We start from the raw sequence: 18,519 nt of genomic DNA on the forward strand, positions 1-18,519 counted from the left end.
GTAATGATTCAAAACTTTGGTGGTGGTGGGGGGGGGGGGGGGGGGGGCAGGGGGTTCTTCCAGTAAGGCGATGGACAAAATTACTAAGAAGCTATTACCTTGTCATAAGGGGCCCTGGGAGATAGTACGGATCTTAACACTGGTCACCTATTGCTATTTGATAATGAGAAAACTAGAACATTCTGATCTCATTCCTCCCAAGTTAAACCAGTGACTTATGAAACAGGTAATATCGTGTACTATGGGATCCAGTTTTGTGAGGAGTGTGTGCCATGAGTGGGCACGTCTTTCACATGAAGTAATCTATGCTGGACAATAACGCCACCCTGAGGCAGTGGGAGAAGCATGGCTCAGCTGTGGCTGGAGCACACAGAATCGCCAAGTAGTGCGTGATGGACAGAGGTGACTTCTAGCAAAGGAGTTGTCAGCTGGTTGTCGGGCGGACCTTGGTATACCAGCCGGGTGAAAATGGCGTGTGTTCTGTTGTGTAACAGTGGTTCCTGGGATTTAGAAGGGAAGCTGCCCAGCTTGTGCTCAGTGGTAACATTACCAATGGCGTATGCTTCTGGGACTGCATGAAGGACTGAATCAGCTCAGCTGAATGATGCTGACGGACATTCTGTGGAAACGGTTCATGAACTCTATTAAATAGACTTTATGGCAGGAGAGTATACTTTCCATTTGTTTTCTGTATAATCCAGAGCAGAATCCACCCTGTGATCCTGTACGGTACGTGCAGGGCTAATTCAGTTAATAATCTGTGCTGTGCTTGGTTTTGCGATTAGAGAGTGTTACCAGTCGTTGGGCCCCCCATACGGCAGCAAACGTAACTTTGTACGCTGATGGGACGGACCATGGGATCTCTCGCAATGTTGATTTTCTTAATCAGTGATCGCGACTGAATGCCACTATGGCCAGTGGAGATGGAGCTCGCTGCTGCATAGACAGGCCTTGTCTCCCATTAATGCAGTGCTCTGTTGCCTTGGTGGATGGTGGCTTGGGACACGCTTTTAAAACCGCAGTTTTATTTCTCGTTCATACCTAAACGCACTGGAGATTTTAGAAGGTTCTGGGAGAAAAATAAACTATTGATGGAAAACCGTGACCGAAATCGTCAGCCACGGAGGCAAAAGACCATCGTATTCATTGGAGTCAGGGCCTTTGTACGTGGCAGCTACCTCAATCTTCCCCACTGCAGATCGTGGCAACCAGTCGCACTCACTGACTAACAAACAAATTTGAGAGACGTTCTGACCACGGTTCGTCTTCGTAAAATATCACGTTTACTGCCGAAGATGTGACCGAGCGGCAGTCGCCAACATCTTTAGATGACGTTTCCAGGCACGAGTTCCTGTCCTCAAATTGTTCCTCAAGACACCCTCTACAACCCTTAAAATTTTGTCCTTTAATAGTTGTTAAGGAAAAAATTCGATACGTTGTGCGTTTTTCAACTTAATTATCATTGAAGTTAGCCAACAAGGCGTCACGCAAGGAGATTCAAGCGATCTGTCAGATACAAGTAGGGTCAACTGCTCTCATATCGTGGATGATAGCGCACGAGACTGCTCAGCCTTTGGCTCGGGTTCGATCCTTGTTACTGTTCCATGCCCAATTTTTGTATCTGTCTCTAGTTTGGTTTTAGGAAACTAAACGAAGAATACGTTTGGCAGCACTTTCGCTGGCCATCGTGTTAAATTTGCTTGCACGACGGCCAGGTTGGATAAATTCAATGTTGATTAGCTCGGAAGTGGCACAATGTATCGAACTTTTTTTTAACAATTAATTTCAGCATAAAATACCTTGCAACACACTTACAAGCTCTTTGTTAGGAATTAATTTTGGTAACTGGCTACAGTCGTTAGATATTTACGAATTTCGACAGTTTTAGTCGTCAACTGGAAGAACTAAACAAACTGAAGAAACCATATGTAATATACATAGACGAGAACGCTCTTATCTATGTATACTACATATGGTTTCTTCTGTTTGTTCAGTTCTTCCAGCTGATGATGGTTCAAACAACCGAAACCGGTCGAATAAATATAATTTACAAAGCTAATTGTCAAATAAAAATTTGTATCTGTAAACGGTCTTTGTAGAGTGTTTCAGAATAGTTTAACATTAAGTGTGTGTGCTATTTGCTTGCTTACGAGGCACTGTGGCTAGAGTTGGGACTCCTGGATTTGATGTCAGTAACTACTAACGACTTTTGGTCATAACTTAAAGTTCTTTGAAATTGTGGCCATTTTGGTACACGTGCATGTTATGCCAACGCTAGCACAGTAGTCAATGGGTGTTGGTTCAAATATGTTCAAATGTGTGGGCCTTAACTGCTTATGGGACTTAACTGCTAAGGTAATCAGTCCCTAAGCTTACACACTACTTAACCTAAATTATCCTAAGGACAAACACACACACCCATGCCCGAGGGAGGACTCGAACCTCCGCCGGGACCAGCCGCACAGTCCATGACTGCAGCGCGTTAGACCACTCGGCTCATTCCCGGCGGGGTCAGGGATTTTCTCTGCCTCGTGATGACTGGGTGTTGTGTGATGTCCTTAGGTTAGGTTTAAGTAGATCTAAGTTCTAGGGGACTGATGACCATAGATGTTAAGTCCCATAGTGCTCAGAGTCATTTGAACCATTTGAGTTGCTTGGCTAATCCCGCGCGGCTAATGGGTGTTGGTGGTCACTGATTCTACACCAAGACGATGATACTGTTTTCTTTACAGACCACCATATTGTCAGCACGTAAATTGTGATGCATTGTCTGGCTGCGGCGACACCGTGGCCTGAACCATATTGTATATTGACCAAGGGACCAAGTGGAACAGATTGTGCTACTGCATAAAAGGTCAGCCGCTATTTGTTGAACAGAACATAAAATACTGGTTTTATTTAAAATGTAATAACTTATTCTTCAGGAATGTTAAATTGCGTATGTGAAATTTAATTTGATAGATGTTTTTAAATAATAAATTGTTGAAACTCTCATTCTGCACTTACTTTACCCAAATCCTGCTCCACACCATATAATGATACACAACGAACATTTAATTATTGATTTCTCCACCTTTCTCCAGCAGCCATTTCGCCTTGTCTTTCCTGCAGTACCTATTTATTTTATTCCCGCACATTTCTACCACATGCTATGGACTGAACACTTATTAGCGAGAACATTATGCAATGACGCCTTGGTAGTTCGCTCGATGGTGTTGGAACCACATCGGCATACACATGTCACCTAACTGCCGTAAATTCAGGGAAAAGGGGCTGGGGGGAGGGGGATAGATGAGCTCTGACGCCACGTTCAGTCACATCCCAAATGAGTTCCAACAGACTCAGATATTGCCAGTTGGGGGACGGCACAACAATTGTAACTCGCCTCTGTGTTCCTCGAACCACTCAGTCACACTCTTGGCCTTGTAATATGACGCATTATCTTGCAGAAAAATGTCACTGCCATCGGGAAACATGACTTTCATGAAGGGGTGTACGTGGTCTGCAACCTGTGCACGATACTCGTTGGCCATCATGGTGCCTTGCACGAGCTCCTCTGGACCTATGGATGCCCACATGAATGTTTCCCAGAGCATAATGGAGCCCCCTCCAGCTTGTCTCCGTCCCACAGTACAGGTGTTAAGCAGCTATCCAACCGGAAGACGACGGATTCGCGCGCTCCCATCGACATGATGAAGAAGGTATCGGGATTCATCAGACCATGCAACGCTCTGCCACTGCACCAACGGCCAGTGCCGATGGTCATGTGCCCATTTTAGTCGTAGTTGCCGATATCGGGCGTTAACATTTGCACATGCATGGGTCGTCGGCTGCGGAGGCCCATCGTTAGGAGGATCCACAGACACGCTTATATTCTGCTCAGCATTAAGATTTGATGTTAGATGCGCCACAGTTCGCCACCTGTCCTGTTTTACCAGTCTGACGAGCTTACTACGTCCGGTATTTGTAATGAAGGGTGTCCGCCGAATCCCACGACGCCTGGCCGTGGTTTCACCACATGTTGAAGACACTAAGCATAGCAGTCTTAAACTCTAGCGCCGAGCCCTCGTTCAAAATCAGATAGACAGCGCGCTTTCCCCATTCTACTCAGTCGACAGCATGCTCAATGATACTACATGCACCGCGCGTGTGTCTAGTAGTCATTCCTCGCGAGGTGACGCTGCTGTCACCTTATATCTATAGTAGGTCGGTGGTCATAATGTTTCATCTGATCAGCATTTCTCTGGAAATTTTTATAATTACTTCTTTCCTCGATCAACTGAAGTATTTCTTCTATTACCAAGGTTCCAACGTTCTTCCAACTTCTCTGGTTGCACATTTTAGTGATCTCTATTCCTGTTCAACTGTACCACCTACTGTGGCAGTCATCATCGTAGTAAACACATCCTTCGAGAACTTCAAACGGATCTAATCATTCAACACTACTTTAGTATTAAACTTCATTCCAAATTGAGTCTTTTAACCTTCAGTCTCCACTTCGTCATGACTAATTTGTGAACCGAGTATAAAACTGTTCCTGGGTATGCTTTGCAATCCAATATCAGATTTCGGATTATCTCTCTGAACATTATGTAATCGAGCTGGAATCCTCCGTGCCGCCGAATCTTTTCGAAGTAAGTGTCCTCATCCTGTGATTTAGAATTGTGTATTCCCTTTTACTAGACGAAATTTTTTTGCAGAAGCCAATTAGTCTTCCTCCGTACTCGTGCTTTCTTCCAAACACATATTCTCCCGATTCTATTTCTTCTATTCTTTCCCCAACTACAACTTCCCAACCCCTCATGATTATTATGTTTTATTTCCTTTACTGTACTTTTCCGTGTGCAGAATATTTCATCTAAAGTTTTTCAGCCCAATATCGGTCCACGTCCAATGCTTCTTTCCTGTCAAGCTATAGATCGTGAAGGTTATATCTCGTTGTCAGTTGGGAATTTCTAGAATATGTTCCATGTCCTGGGAGTCACCACTGTCTCATTTGTTGTCTGCTTCACCTTTAAGGCCCCTTTTAATTATACACTCCTGGAAATGGAAAAAAGAACACATTGACACCGGTGTGTCAGACCCACCATACTTGCTCCGGACACTGCGAGAGGGCTGTACAAGCAATGATCACACGCACGGCACAGCGGACACACCAGGAACCGCGGTGTTGGCCGTCGAATGGCTCTAGCTGCGCAGCATTTGTGCACCGCCGCCGTCAGTTTCAGCCAGTTTGCCGTGGCATACGGAGCTCCATCGCAGTCTTTAACACTGGTAGCATGCCGCGACAGCGTGGACGTGAACCGTATGTGCAGTTGACGGACTTTGAGCGAGGGCGTATAGTGGGCATGCGGGAGGCCGGGTGGACGTACCGCCGAATTGCTCAACACATGGGGCGTGAGGTCTCCACAGTACATCGATGTTGTCGCCAGTGGTCGGCGGAAGGTGCACGTGCCCGTCGACCTGGGACCGGACCGCAGCGACGCACGGATGCACACCAAGACCGTAGGATCCTACGCAGTGCCGTAGGGGACCGCACCGCCACTTCCCAGCAAATTAGGGACACTGTTGCTCCTGGGGTATCGGCGAGGACCATTCGCAACCGTCTCCATGAAGCTGGGCTACGGTCCCGCACACCGTTAGGCCGTCTTCCGCTCACGCCCCAACATCGTGCAGCCCACCTCCAGTGGTGTCGCGACAGGCGTGAATGGAGGGACGAATGGAGACGTGTCGTCTTCAGCGATGAGAGTCACTTCTGCCTTGGTGCCAATGATGGTCGTATGCGTGTTTGGCGCCGTGCAGGTGAGCGCCACAATCAGGACTGCATACGACCGAGGCACACAGGGCCAACACCCGGCATCATGGTGTGGGGAGCGATCTCCTACACTGGCCATACACCACTGGTGATCGTCGAGGGGACACTGAATAGTGCTGGGTACATCCAAACCGTCAGTGAACCCATCGTTCTACCATTCCTAGACCGGCAAGGGAACTTGCTGTTCCAACAGGACAATGCACATCCGCATGTACCCCGTGCCACCCAACGTGCTCTAGAAGGTGTAAGTCAACTACCCTGGCCAGCAAGATCTCCGGATCTGTCCCCCATTGAGCATGTTTGGGACTGGATGAAGCGTCATCTCACGCGGTCTGCACGTCCAGCACGAACGCTGGTCCAACTGAGGCGCCAGATGGAAATGGCATGGCAAGCCGTTCCACAGGACTACATCCAGCATCTCTACGATCGTCTCCATGGGAGAATAGCAGCCTGCATTGCTGCGAAAGGTGGATATACACTGTACTAGTGCCGACATTGTGCATGCTCTGTGGCCTGTGTCTATGTGCCTGTGGTTCTGTCAGTGTGATCATGTGATGTATCTGACCCCAGGAATGTGTCAATAAAGTTTCCCCTTCCTAGGACAATGAATTCACGGTGTTCTTATTTCAATTTCCAGGAGTGTATTTCTTTTGACTAACGCTACACCAGTTCTGATGCGATTCAGTACTCTCCAAATCTTCCAGCTCGACGTATGGGTGACTTTTTTGAGACAGGGTAGTCCTTCGAGGGCTCATTTAGCTCGGTGTTAAGGAACCTCTTACGAGAATTATGTGTGGCAGGTCCACATGAAACTTCGTGTGGGGGATGGCGTTCATCGAAAGTCTGTTAAAATTTTTCTATGTGCTCACGAGCAATTCTTCAGGATTCAGCATTTGGGAATGTGGCTGCTTTATATAACTTTCCAAGCGGTGTGGATTTCATGAATTCTACTTTTAGCCTGTATGGGTCATTTAGGTTGTATAGCCTTTTCTAGCATCCTGAGATTTGGACCATATAGGGTATATATATTCCATCTTGGAAAGGCAAAGTGCTTGGGCAGTTACTCTTAATACAGTTCATCTGGCTCCCTATTTACTGTCTGCTTTTGTCCTCAAGATGATGTTCCTGGTGGAAATTTATTCGTAGATCTTCAAATTTTCAAATGTGTGGTAATTCCTAAGGGACCAAACTGCTGAGGTTACACACTACTTAAACTAACTTATGCTAAGAACAACACACACACCATGTCCGAGGGAGGGCTCGAACTCCTGGCGGGAAGGGCCGCGCAATGTGCACATGGCGCCTCGAACCGCGCGGCCACTCAATGCGGTCGTAGATCTTCTCGTAATAATATCTGTTTGACAATCAAAGGTTCAGCACGATATCCAGGTATGTTGGCTTGTCTGTGTGTTCCAAGTGACGTTTAGCTTTCCCTTTACCATTTTTCTTTACATACTCAATTAGCTGTTCAACATCCTCAAATGTGTTCTCCGTCTATTCCTATTCTGCTTGTGTCATTTACATATATACCTATTGACATATATACATAAACTAACGTTGTCGGTGTCGGCTTGCTGTCGAATCTATTGAGAACAAGTCTATAACTGAACCGCTCACAGTAACCCACTTTCTGCCCTAAAACTCTACTCGTAACAAATCCTACTCCCCTCTTCCATATTCGACTGCTGCTGCTCTTACTCTGTATATCTCTGACCAGAAATACTTTCCACTACATTTCATTGCCTCCCCACTGTACCTTGACCGAGCCGTTGCATTTCCCTTTTCACATTTTTTAGCTTCCCTACCTTGTACAAACTTCTGGCATTCAACATATCCATTGATTATTCAATCTTTTTATGACGGTCACCTTGGGAGTTCCCTACCAGAGTTCTGAATGGGTGACTAATCCAGAATCTTGTATTATTGGAGAGACCATCATTACACATTTTCACTCTCTGGCCACATGTTCTAGGGATACACCTCACTTGTCTTTAATGTAGCGATTTCCATTGCCTTCTATATTTGTCATGCTATTGACGATTCCTGATTCTTCCGTCTTTTAGATGCAGCTGCTCACCCTAAGGGCAAGAGGTTGCTGTGAGACCTCGTTAAAACTTAACTTTTCTTTTATGTTACACTTTAAAAGTTTGTATAATGAATGTCAAATAATTAATTCGTATCTTGATAAGTAAAGGAAGGCTCAGCCCTCTCATTATGTTACTTCTCATGATGTTTCGGGAGGCAACTAGGCAAATGCTTGCTGTCCTTCTTCCTCTTCTGCATCTAATCAGCCATGTGTAAGCATCTCATCCTTGTATTTCTCTGACTTCGCAGTTAATAATGATATTTGAAGACGATTTTTACGGTACTCATTACGTTACCGATCCAGTCATTCTCTCCTAAATTTAGATATATGAACTTGTCAGTTACAGAATATTTTCCACATCAACTGCGGAGAATATGCCAAGAAGTGATGTGGTTTCCGATCCGCCACTAGCGAGATATGTTAAATTGTTTAAAATTCTGTTTTGATAGTACAGCTGAACCTGCATATTTAGTGACGAAGTTCGAACACATATCACGATTCTGACAACAGTCAACGACTATCACGTCGGGATATGTTGTTTTCTTTAACCGCATTCTAAATTACGATGGACATCAGGAGCTTCCGTGTTTCCGGACAGCTACCTGGAACAACCACTAGCGAAAGGGTAAAACTTATGTGCAGTTCGATCAGAGAAGGACAATTATTATACTTCATTGAATGGTAACGGACGGTGTCAGCACTCTAACCATCAGCTTAGAGCGTTGACGTCTAAGTTTTCAGATTATCCGCGTATCCAGTTATGCAGATAATCTGATGCGATATATATATATAGGGATCGTGTCAACTCCTTCCGCATCAAATACAGCCTGAAGATGGCGCATTGAATCGCTGAAACTGGTTGCAAACAGCCGGCCACTGTGGTCGAGCGGTTCTAGGAGCTTCAGTGCGGAACCGCGCTGCTGCTACGGTCGCAGGTTCGAATCCTGCCTCGGGCATGGATGTGTGCGATGTCCTTAGATTAGTTAGATTTAAGTAGTTCTAAATATAGGGGTCTGATGACCTCAGATGTTAAGTCCCATAGTGCTTAGAGCCATTTGAACCATTTTGGGTGGAACAAAATAAATAAAATCATAAGGACGACTGTAGGCGTTTTATTTTCTCACAAATAAACGTAGGCTTCCGCTGCCGTTGTCACAGTCAATAAACTTTTTCTGTGTTTGTGACTGCATTGTTAATATGTGAAAATTCCGGTCACTGTTGCTGGTGTGTTTTTGTTTACTGCTGAATGAGAGCGTTTCTTGTATACTTTGTAAACTGTTCGCGTAGCGCCGCGGTTAAAGTATACCGTGCAAGGCAAAATGACAGTATCCAGCGCTGAGGCAACTGTGGTATACCACAGGACACACATGACAGATAGGTGCGTACAACGTCTGCGGAGATGTGTAGGGGTGAATAGACGTGCAACTGTTGAGCAGCTGACCAACCAGACGAACCAAGGGTCTAGCAACAATATATATTCAACGACCGTTAGGCGAAAGTTACTGTCTATGGCCCTCAGCAGCAGGTCCCTGGTTCGTGCACCGATACCTAGTGCTGTTCAATCGAGACGAGTGCGCGCTATTATCGCAACTTGACGTCCATTGAATGGTGACAGGTAGCCTCTTCACTTGAATTACGTATGCTCCATCGGACAGAAAGCAACAGTCTTTGGAAGGATCATGGCCAGATAAGGAAGCGTTGGGGTCTGGGGAAAGTTTTTGTGGCATCCTCTGGTTGATCTCATCATCGTGGATCAACACAAGTATGCATCTATCTTTGGAAACCATGTCCTTGCCTACATGCAGTTTTTTTTTCCTCGGGACGAAGGCATCAACCAAGAAGACAAGGCAACGTGTCACACAGCTCCCATCGTACGTCATTGTTTGAAGAGCACCTGGATGAGTTTACCGTACTTCCCCGATCACCAGACTCCTCAGTCAAGAATCTCTGGAACCATCACTGTCGGGATCTTTGCACCATGAATCCTCAACCGAGAAACCTAGCGCAGCTGGCGAAGACACTAGAGTCCGTACCTTCCGGAGCCTCAATGAGTCACTTCCTGCTCGTCTCGCAGTGGTCCGCGCTGAAAAAGGTTCTCATTCAGGCCTTTGATGGATTGTCGCGTTAATGAAACTGGACAGTGTAGACAGCAAATGCAAACGTAACAGTGCTGGTTGTCCATTGACTTAGCCAATATAGCAATTAAATAACGGTGATACGAGAGCAAGAAATAGAGATTACAATCGCACAAATACTGGTAATCATCGTCTGTCGAACACTTAAGCATCTTTCTGCATCTCGTCTAGCCCACTACATCACTACCACATCAAAATTTCTGTGGCTATGTGGAATATCAGGTGAAAAGTAGCAGTCAAGCCTCAAAATTTGCTGCCTCTAGAGGATTTAATCAGCATTGAGCGGATTCACCTTTTAATTCGGCAGCCGATTGGGTCCCAATATACGACGACGTTGCCGGCTCTCTCAACTCCATGACTTCCAATGATTTATAATTTACTGAAGCGAATTGTGACTGGTTGGATTAAGAACAGTGATTTAAGCTCATCACGAGCTTACAGTTTATTGCCGAAAAAGCTGCTCGTAACAAGCAGCTAAACACGTATAGTGTAGCAACATTCCGTGTGCCGCCATACAACATTTTTCTCTCCACACTCAACCACAACGTGAGCAAACACGGCGCGGATAATCATACTGAAAGCGAATCAGCAATTTAATCCAAACAGTGCGACCCATCGTATCGTCTCAATCCCAGCGCTATTCTGGCAAACTCAGACTGTACCCTGCTACACTACCACGCTAAGAGCTCGCGCCCAACAACAACAACCCGGCATTATTCTAAACATTATCAATGGGCAGTGATTACTTTGGAATTCTACTTAGGCAGTACCAGAGTTAGCTGCAACGTAGACATTTCGCTGAAGCCGGTCGATGAATTTACTCTCGAATGTTGCACAAAATGACAATACTTTGACATGCGATGATACAAGATCCTCACAAGCTGGATACAGCGTATCTTAAAGAACTTTTGGGCTCTCGCCCTCATCGAATTTGGGCTATTATCGGTACGTATTGAGCCGGAAGATTCGAATCCGTGCATGTTGTGGTATAGCTGTTCTGTGAAAAATGAGAGACTACGAATCATGTTTGGGCGATATAATAAATTATATCGTATATTGTTACTAATACTGTTGCATAGGAAAACTCAGCAAACATTTTGGTTTCAAATAGTCCCAGAATGGATGATAAGAATGACTAACAGGAACACGAGATAATTGTTCGCTTGAAGTGATTGGACGTGATTTTTTTAGCGGGGGGAGGTGGGGAAGGGAGAAGGGTCGAGAAACCCCTGCCGAAACTGAGAAGGACCTGATGGTACAAATTTCTGCTGTCCGTGACCACCGTTCAAGCAAAACTGGAGTTAAAATGAAAGTTTCATACGAGGCATTGAAACTTTTTTCAGATAATGCCATATAAGATTTATTTTATGTGCAAGATTTAGCTACATTTGAGACATTTTGTTGCTGAGAAATGCAAATTATGGAGTCAATGGCAGTACTAAGAAATAAACAAAAGCAAATGAAGGTGAGAAATATATACTAACAAAGCTCATGTGGGAAAACCTCCCAAAAAAGGACTCACATCAGACATCCGGAATTTGAGGATACTGTTTATAGCCCATTGCATATGTTTATGTGGAAGACACTTGACTGACAAATTGACGATAACGGGAAGCTTGAAATCAAAATTACTATGCTAGGAAAATGTAATAACAAAGATGCTGGCAAGCAAATTTAATTACTTTACAAGTCATAAATCCATTTCTAATAGCGTTCTTCAACGGTCTCCTATACTGATTCTAGAAAAGAGAAAAAGGATTCGTCAGTTATGCGGCATAGATCTCATAAATATTTGGAAAAGATCCACTAATGTGAGAAAAAACATTAATCTGCAGCTTCAGAAAGAATGCACTACCAAGACGCATCAGTAGGTGAAAAATTACCTGGAGCAGCAGACACTAGAATAATGTATGGTAACGCAGGGCCAAAAATTTCAACAATACGTATTTGCTATGGTTCCATTTTGTTTATAAGTGTGATACATACACGAAAGAAGAGAAAGTAGGAAATTGAAAGCTTATATTTGAGATTCTCTATACCAGTTGCCTCTCTCCAGTTCGAAATTATAGAGAGGAGGGATCAGCTATCTAATTTCTTATTGTAAAATATGTGGGATGAGTTCTTCTTCATCTGTCTTGTGATGCCCATGATTTCTTTGCACTGCTGGCACATCAGTACTTACAAAGATCAACGCACATTACATTTTACATTAACCTAAGTTAAGCCACTGTAGGTCGGTTATTTGATTTACTTGTTTTGCTCATCAGATTCAAGAGTGCTCAGACATACGTTGCCTTGGCGGCAAGTCATTAGAGGTTAAAAGTAGCTTTATGCAAAGCAAAGTGTTGCCTATTAAATTATTTATAGTTACAAAACCTTACAACAAGAGTCATTAATACTATCACATGACTCTCTGTAGATTAAACAAAACCTCTGTGTGCATTTTCTGTACAGAGATAATGAGTAAGAGTGGTGTCATTTACTTTGTAGGAGGAAGTGTTTTTAAGGTTTTATGTGGTACGAAGTGGAATAAATGTCTACAAGCTAAGATGGGTTTTAGATATGACAATAAATAAACAACACAATAATTTATCAAGAAAAGTCACTTTATTTACGCCACTGCTGCGCGCACGTCAGCAAGTAGTCGGGTAAATAAATAGGCATGTTGACAGCAAATGCATTCCTCAGAAGTAGTGCGTCTTGACGACGGCGGGAGCTGCGGCGTAGGCTACGGGGGCGTGGTAGGCGGGGGCGGCGTAGGCTACAGCGGGAGCGGCGTAGGCCACAGCGGGGGCGGCGACGGCGGCCTTGACGACAGCGGGGGCGGCGTAGGCCACGGGGGCGGCAGCCACCGCGGGGGCGGTGTAGGCGACAGCAGGCGCGCCCAGGAAGCCGGGGGCGGCGGCGGCGACGGCCAGCATGGCGGCGAGGACGATCTGCAGTGCCAAAGGGTATGTGTGTAAGAGCAGCTCTTCATCGGCATTTCTCAGCGATTAAGTGCAACAGAATAGCGCCATTGTTCACAGGAGAAGCCAGTGATCTTGTTGTATTACGCAATGAGCAAACAGTTTATTTCCTGAAACTCTCTGGCTGATTAATACTGTGTGTCAGACTGTGACCTGAACATGGCCTTTGCTTTTCACAGGCAAGGTCTCTGCAAGCACGACTGACGACCCTCCCTTACAGTCTCACTGCCGCCACTATCTCTTCTCCTACTTTCCACAGTTTAGAGTTTTCCAGCATGTCTTGTGGGCACTTCCTCTTGCAGGAATGGACGTAGCAGAGATGGTGGCTTAGCTAGGGGATTGTTTCCAGGATGACTTTTCACTCCGCAGCACACCGTTTTCATCTGCTAGCACCATTCATATAAGGGCACACTCCAGAGCAGAGAAAAGAAAAATTTCGTGTTAGGGCGTAGCTCATGTTACATAACTCTTAAAACCACTTAACAACTTTTCTCTATTTGTTCTGCAGCAGGCATCAGCTCAAAATTTGACTGTTTCTGTCAGTAGGTACAAGGTTAATTGCAATTTTTTTATTTCTATTGATTAAATTGATTCACAATGAGCTCGTTTCAGCAGAAATACCGTTTTCAAGTGTTCCTATTAAGATGCTATCTTATTGTATACTTACATTTATGTATTTCATGTTTAATATTACATTGTACTTAAATACAAAATACGCAGATGTAAGTATACTATACAATAATATCTCAACAGGAACAGCTGAAAATAGTAATTCCTCAGAAACGAGCTTGTTGTGAATTAATGTAGCCAAAATGACTCAAATAAAACCATTTGCAGCTAACCTTGTACCATCTGGACGAAAAATGTCGTATGACCAGTTCAGACTTAATAGTTCAAATACCTCAGATTTAATAGTAGAATACAACACTGTTGCTGCAACCGGTATCAGCTAGTGTCTCAGGAATTGTAACAACGCACAGTAGATGAAGCCGTTGTTAGCGGCAGAACTGTATTCTAGTGTTACACCTGATACTGGCCTGTTGCTACAACAGTTACATTATGCATGATCTAGAATAGATTAAATGCGATATGTCGGAAGGAATTAACCGTTCCCAAAATTTTATAAGGAACTGGACCAAGGAGTTATCACACCGGAAATGTTACGTCCTTTTTTGTCACATTGACGCTTGCCTATACTCGTCTCAACATCTTGACAATACACAACACTTTAACGTTGGGTGCGACCCTCCCTGTGGAAACACTGTTGTCGATATCATAAGCTGAAGTGGTCAAAAGTGTGCTATGTGGGTGCTCCACAGATGACATTGGAGTCACAGATATCTCAACATCTTGACAATACACAACACTTTAACGTTGGGTGCGACCCTCCCTGTGGAAACACTGTTGTCGATATCATAAGCTGAAGTGGTCAAAAGTGTGCTATGTGGGTGCTCCACAGATGACATTGGAGTCACAGATAGTAGCAGCCCTTATTAATGTAACCACATTCAGTATGGAAAGTGATCATAAAAGATTAATTACATGACAATAGTATCCACAATATTGTTTGTGGTCAGTGATTGTACAAACATTTCAACCTTTTTGACGAGTGCTGCTGTGATCGCATCATATGCAACGAGATGGCGCGGATAGGTAACCATATTAATTTCACTCAAAGTGACTGTGAATGCAGAAACCCACTTACATCAAGGCTGGATCCGGCATTTTAGATACTCGCGAAACTTTCGGTAAGTAGAATGATCCTGAGTTTCAAGGTACAGTTGATGATGGTTCAAATGACTCTAAGTACCATGGGACTTAAACAGCTGAGGTCATCAGTCACCTAGACTTTGAACTACTTAAACCTAACTAACCTAAGGACATCACACACATCCATGCCCGAAGCAGGATTCGAACCTGCGACCGCACCAGCACTGCGGTTCCGGACTGAAGCGCCTAGAACCGCTCGCCCACAGCGGCCGGCTACAGTTGATGTGCTACGCTGCATAAACCCATAGACCAGTCGCTTCATGGGATGGTAAGCCAATATACAAGGAACACCTAATACACTCATACACGGTAAGGTATCAAACATTCGGATGAGAAAAGTTATATTAAAGACGTAAATGATTTCTGACATTCCAACAGTTCCAAATATTCTTAACATTCTATGCCCTTGAAGCCTATGTATAAGGTAGTTGTAAATGAAAAAAAATTGTATGTGACAAAAATTAGCTATTCAGTGTAAACAGTATTCTCAGGTCATTAGTCTGTTAATTGGTCTGATCGTACATGAAACATCTCGTAGTTTCAGTGGTATGATTCAGTGCTTAGGAAAACCACAACAAACTTAGGTGAAATAAAGGCAAAGACGTCAAGATAAAGAGTGCTAAAGGTATCCGACATTAAATGCTCAGGGCTGAGTTAATAGGTGAAAGTACTACACTGATGGCATCTATGAGAGGAAAGGTCTGATACGTACCGGGAGAAGAAATAGAAGTCGAAACGGAAGACATGTGCGGTCCTGTATTGAAACCAGAGTTCAACAGAGTTTTGGAAAGTTTACAATCAAATATCGCGAACACATAGGTAACATTCCTTCAGAATTTCTAAATATTCTAGGGTAAGTGGCAACCAAACGGCTATGCAAATTGGTTTGTGCAATCTTGTCACGTACCATCAGACTCTCAGACAGATGTCATGCACCCAACCACCAGTATAGCAAAGCAGACGTGATAACTAATTAGCGTAGACTATGGACTGAGAGAGTAAGCCAAAGGAAGACGACGATAAGGAGGAGAAGCAGAAATGAGTTAAACGATGAATCTAACGTAAGAAAACTGGTGACCATGAATCAGAAGACGTGAAAGAATTCTACATTGAAGAAAAATAACAAGCACTGAAAAAGGGAGCATTCCTGGCAAAAAGAAGTCTTCTAAAATCAAACATCGGTCTTCATTTGAGGAAGAAGCACAGCAGTGTATAGATAATCATGAAGTGAGAAAAACTGGATAAAAAAAGAATCCGAGCTTTTGAAATGTGGTGTTATAGAAGGGTGTTGAACATTATATGGACTGATAAGATAGATGGAAGTTTAGTGGAAAATCAGGAAAGAGAGAAAGATGTGGAAAACACTGACAAGAAGAAAGGCAAGATGAGAGGACGTACGAGAGGGTACCTAAGAGAAACCGAACTAATTTTTTGGTGGGCAGAGTTTTTATATTACTGCGTTTTGTCACAAAGAGCACATAGAGCGAAAATTTCAGAGTCGGTAATCCGAGTGACGTCGCTGAAGAAGGTCAGGACTAGTTTCGGCGAGTTTATAGTGACAACTGTATTGTATGATTGTCGGTTTTGGAAAAGCTTATTTTCGTGAAAAGAGTGCGGAAGCAAAATTCTAGCCGGCCGCTCGGGCCGAGCGGCTCTAGGCGCTTCAGTCCGGAACCGCGCGACCGCTCCGGTCACAGATTCGAATCCTGCCTCGGGCATGGATGTGTGTGATGTCCTTAGGTTAGTTAGGTTTAAGTGGTTCTAAGGTCTAGGGGACTGATGACTTCAGATGTTAAGTCCCATAGTGCTCAGAACCATTTGAACTATTTATTAGCAAAATTCTACTTTTCGCTTGGGAAAAGAGGAACAGAAGCTCTTGAAATGTTAGAACCGCCGTACAAGGATGATGCTGTGGGAAAACTTAAGTGCTTCAGTGGTTCTTACGTTTCAAAAATTGTGAAATGTCAGTTGATGACAACGGTCGTTCTGGTCGTCCTTCCAGTTCCCGAACACATGAAAATGTTGAAAACATTCGTGCAGTCATAAACGAAGATTGACGATGGACCATTGAAGTAATTGTAGAGCTGCCGGAAATTCCGTGGAGCAAACTGCGACAGAAGAGTTTGGGATGAAAAAGGTGTTTGCCAAATTCGTCGCCACGACTGCTGACTGCTGAATAAAAGCGAGGTCGCATTGAAGCATGCTGAGTTTTGAAAGAAGAGTACCGAAATGAGCCAAACTTTTTTTCAAAATTTATAACAGGTGACGAAACTTATGCTCCTATGCTTACGATCCTGAATCAAAGCAACAATCAAGCCAGTGGAAGACTTCAAATTCGCCTCGCCGCAAGAAAGCTCATCAAGTGAAATCAAACATTAAAACAATGCTGATTTGTTTTCTCAGTGTGTGAGGAGTTTTCCATTCATAGTTTATTCCGCAGGATCAGACATTTAACCAGAGTCTCAACTTGGAAGTTTTGAAAAGATTGCAGAACAATGTGCAACGGAAGCCGCTTGATTTTTCGCAGTGAGGTGGGTGATCTTTCCATCATGACAATGCCCCTACTCACACAGCCGCCTCTATACGACAGTTCTTGACCAAAAATTGTGTGTTTCCTGTTCCTTGCCCCCCCCCCCCCAACATATTCACCTGACCGTGCCCCGTAAGACGTGTTTTTCTTCCTAGGATGAAAAGAGACTAGACAGAAAAGCGTTTCTATGATGTTACTGAGGCGAAGAGAAAACGACGGACGCGCTGTCAAGCATCGCAAAATATGGATTTAAGCAATGTTTTGAAAATTGGACTGAAAGATTAGACATGTGTATAAGTGCAAGTGGAGAGTACGTTGAAGAAGATTGAAGGTTTGTGCATAAATGTGAATAAGTAAGTTAGAAAAATAAGTTCGGTTTATTTTGGGTATCCCTTTGTGCGTTAAGACATCAAGGAGTAATATCTGTTACTTAAAGAAACTGTAAAGGATAAAACTTGCAGGGAAAGAGTTAGAAAATTACTAGCAAAGAGACCAGGGACTTTGATGGTAGTGTTACTCTTAGATGAAGAGACTTGCATAGGAGACGAATTCGTGGCTGGCCATGTCATCCAGTCAGAGGACTGATGAAAATACGTGCATAGCAGCTATCTCTGGGGGCACTCACCAGCTTGTACATGTTGTGAGGTGTGGTGATGTCAGCGGCTGGCGACTACTGTGCCGGGACCAGTCTCCCGCCGGTTTTTATACTTGCCCACGGCCCCACCACGGACCTGCCTCATTGCCATCAGCCGAGCACTTGCCGGATACGCCCATCAGGTGGGCCATACACGGTCGAACCCGGACAGCCACGTCACTGCTCCTTAGCGTACATGTGTGTAGTTTTCGATAGTGACACAGCTTAGGATCTCTTGCACGCTGTTCAATAACAGGCGGCAAACAAAGCATAATACGATGCCTTCAGCGGTTTTTGTTTGCTCGTACATCAGTTGTACTCAGTCTGATATTTGATAGTAATATGTTGTTCTATACGTTTCTCAATGTGAGAGGCGTTGTCCATTCAGAGTCTATTACGCAGACTCGGGCACTTAACTAGGGTTTCTACTTGGAAGTTTTGCTGAGACTGACACAGTTGATAGTAATATGTTGTTTTATGCGTATGTAATACTTTATCTGTGTTTCTTAAATTTACGTTAAAGCCTTAGTTCATTAATTTCTCACGATTTGCTCGTAGCGTTGTAAATTATGGAAACAGTTAT

At 44.1% G+C, this 18,519-nt stretch overlaps 1 protein-coding gene across 1 annotated transcript in view; it reads right to left on the bottom strand.

Moving 5' to 3' along the window:
- Positions 1-18,047, bottom strand: part of LOC124606199 (cuticle protein 16.5-like) — a 42,428-nt gene extending 24,381 nt beyond the window's left edge. The window contains exons 1-2 of the mRNA XM_047138168.1: positions 17,928-18,047; positions 12,729-12,972 (exon numbers count right to left, since the gene is read on the bottom strand). Of these exons, the coding sequence (XP_046994124.1) occupies positions 12,729-12,972; positions 17,928-17,939 (256 nt within the window). The 5' untranslated portion in view covers positions 17,940-18,047. The remainder of the gene's footprint in view (positions 1-12,728; positions 12,973-17,927) is intronic.
- Between the last annotated feature and the right edge of the window lie 472 nt (positions 18,048-18,519).

The sequence above is a fragment of the Schistocerca americana genome, chromosome 3 (genome assembly GCF_021461395.2).
Source record: "Schistocerca americana isolate TAMUIC-IGC-003095 chromosome 3, iqSchAmer2.1, whole genome shotgun sequence".
Classification (NCBI taxonomy): domain Eukaryota; kingdom Metazoa; phylum Arthropoda; class Insecta; order Orthoptera; family Acrididae; genus Schistocerca; species Schistocerca americana.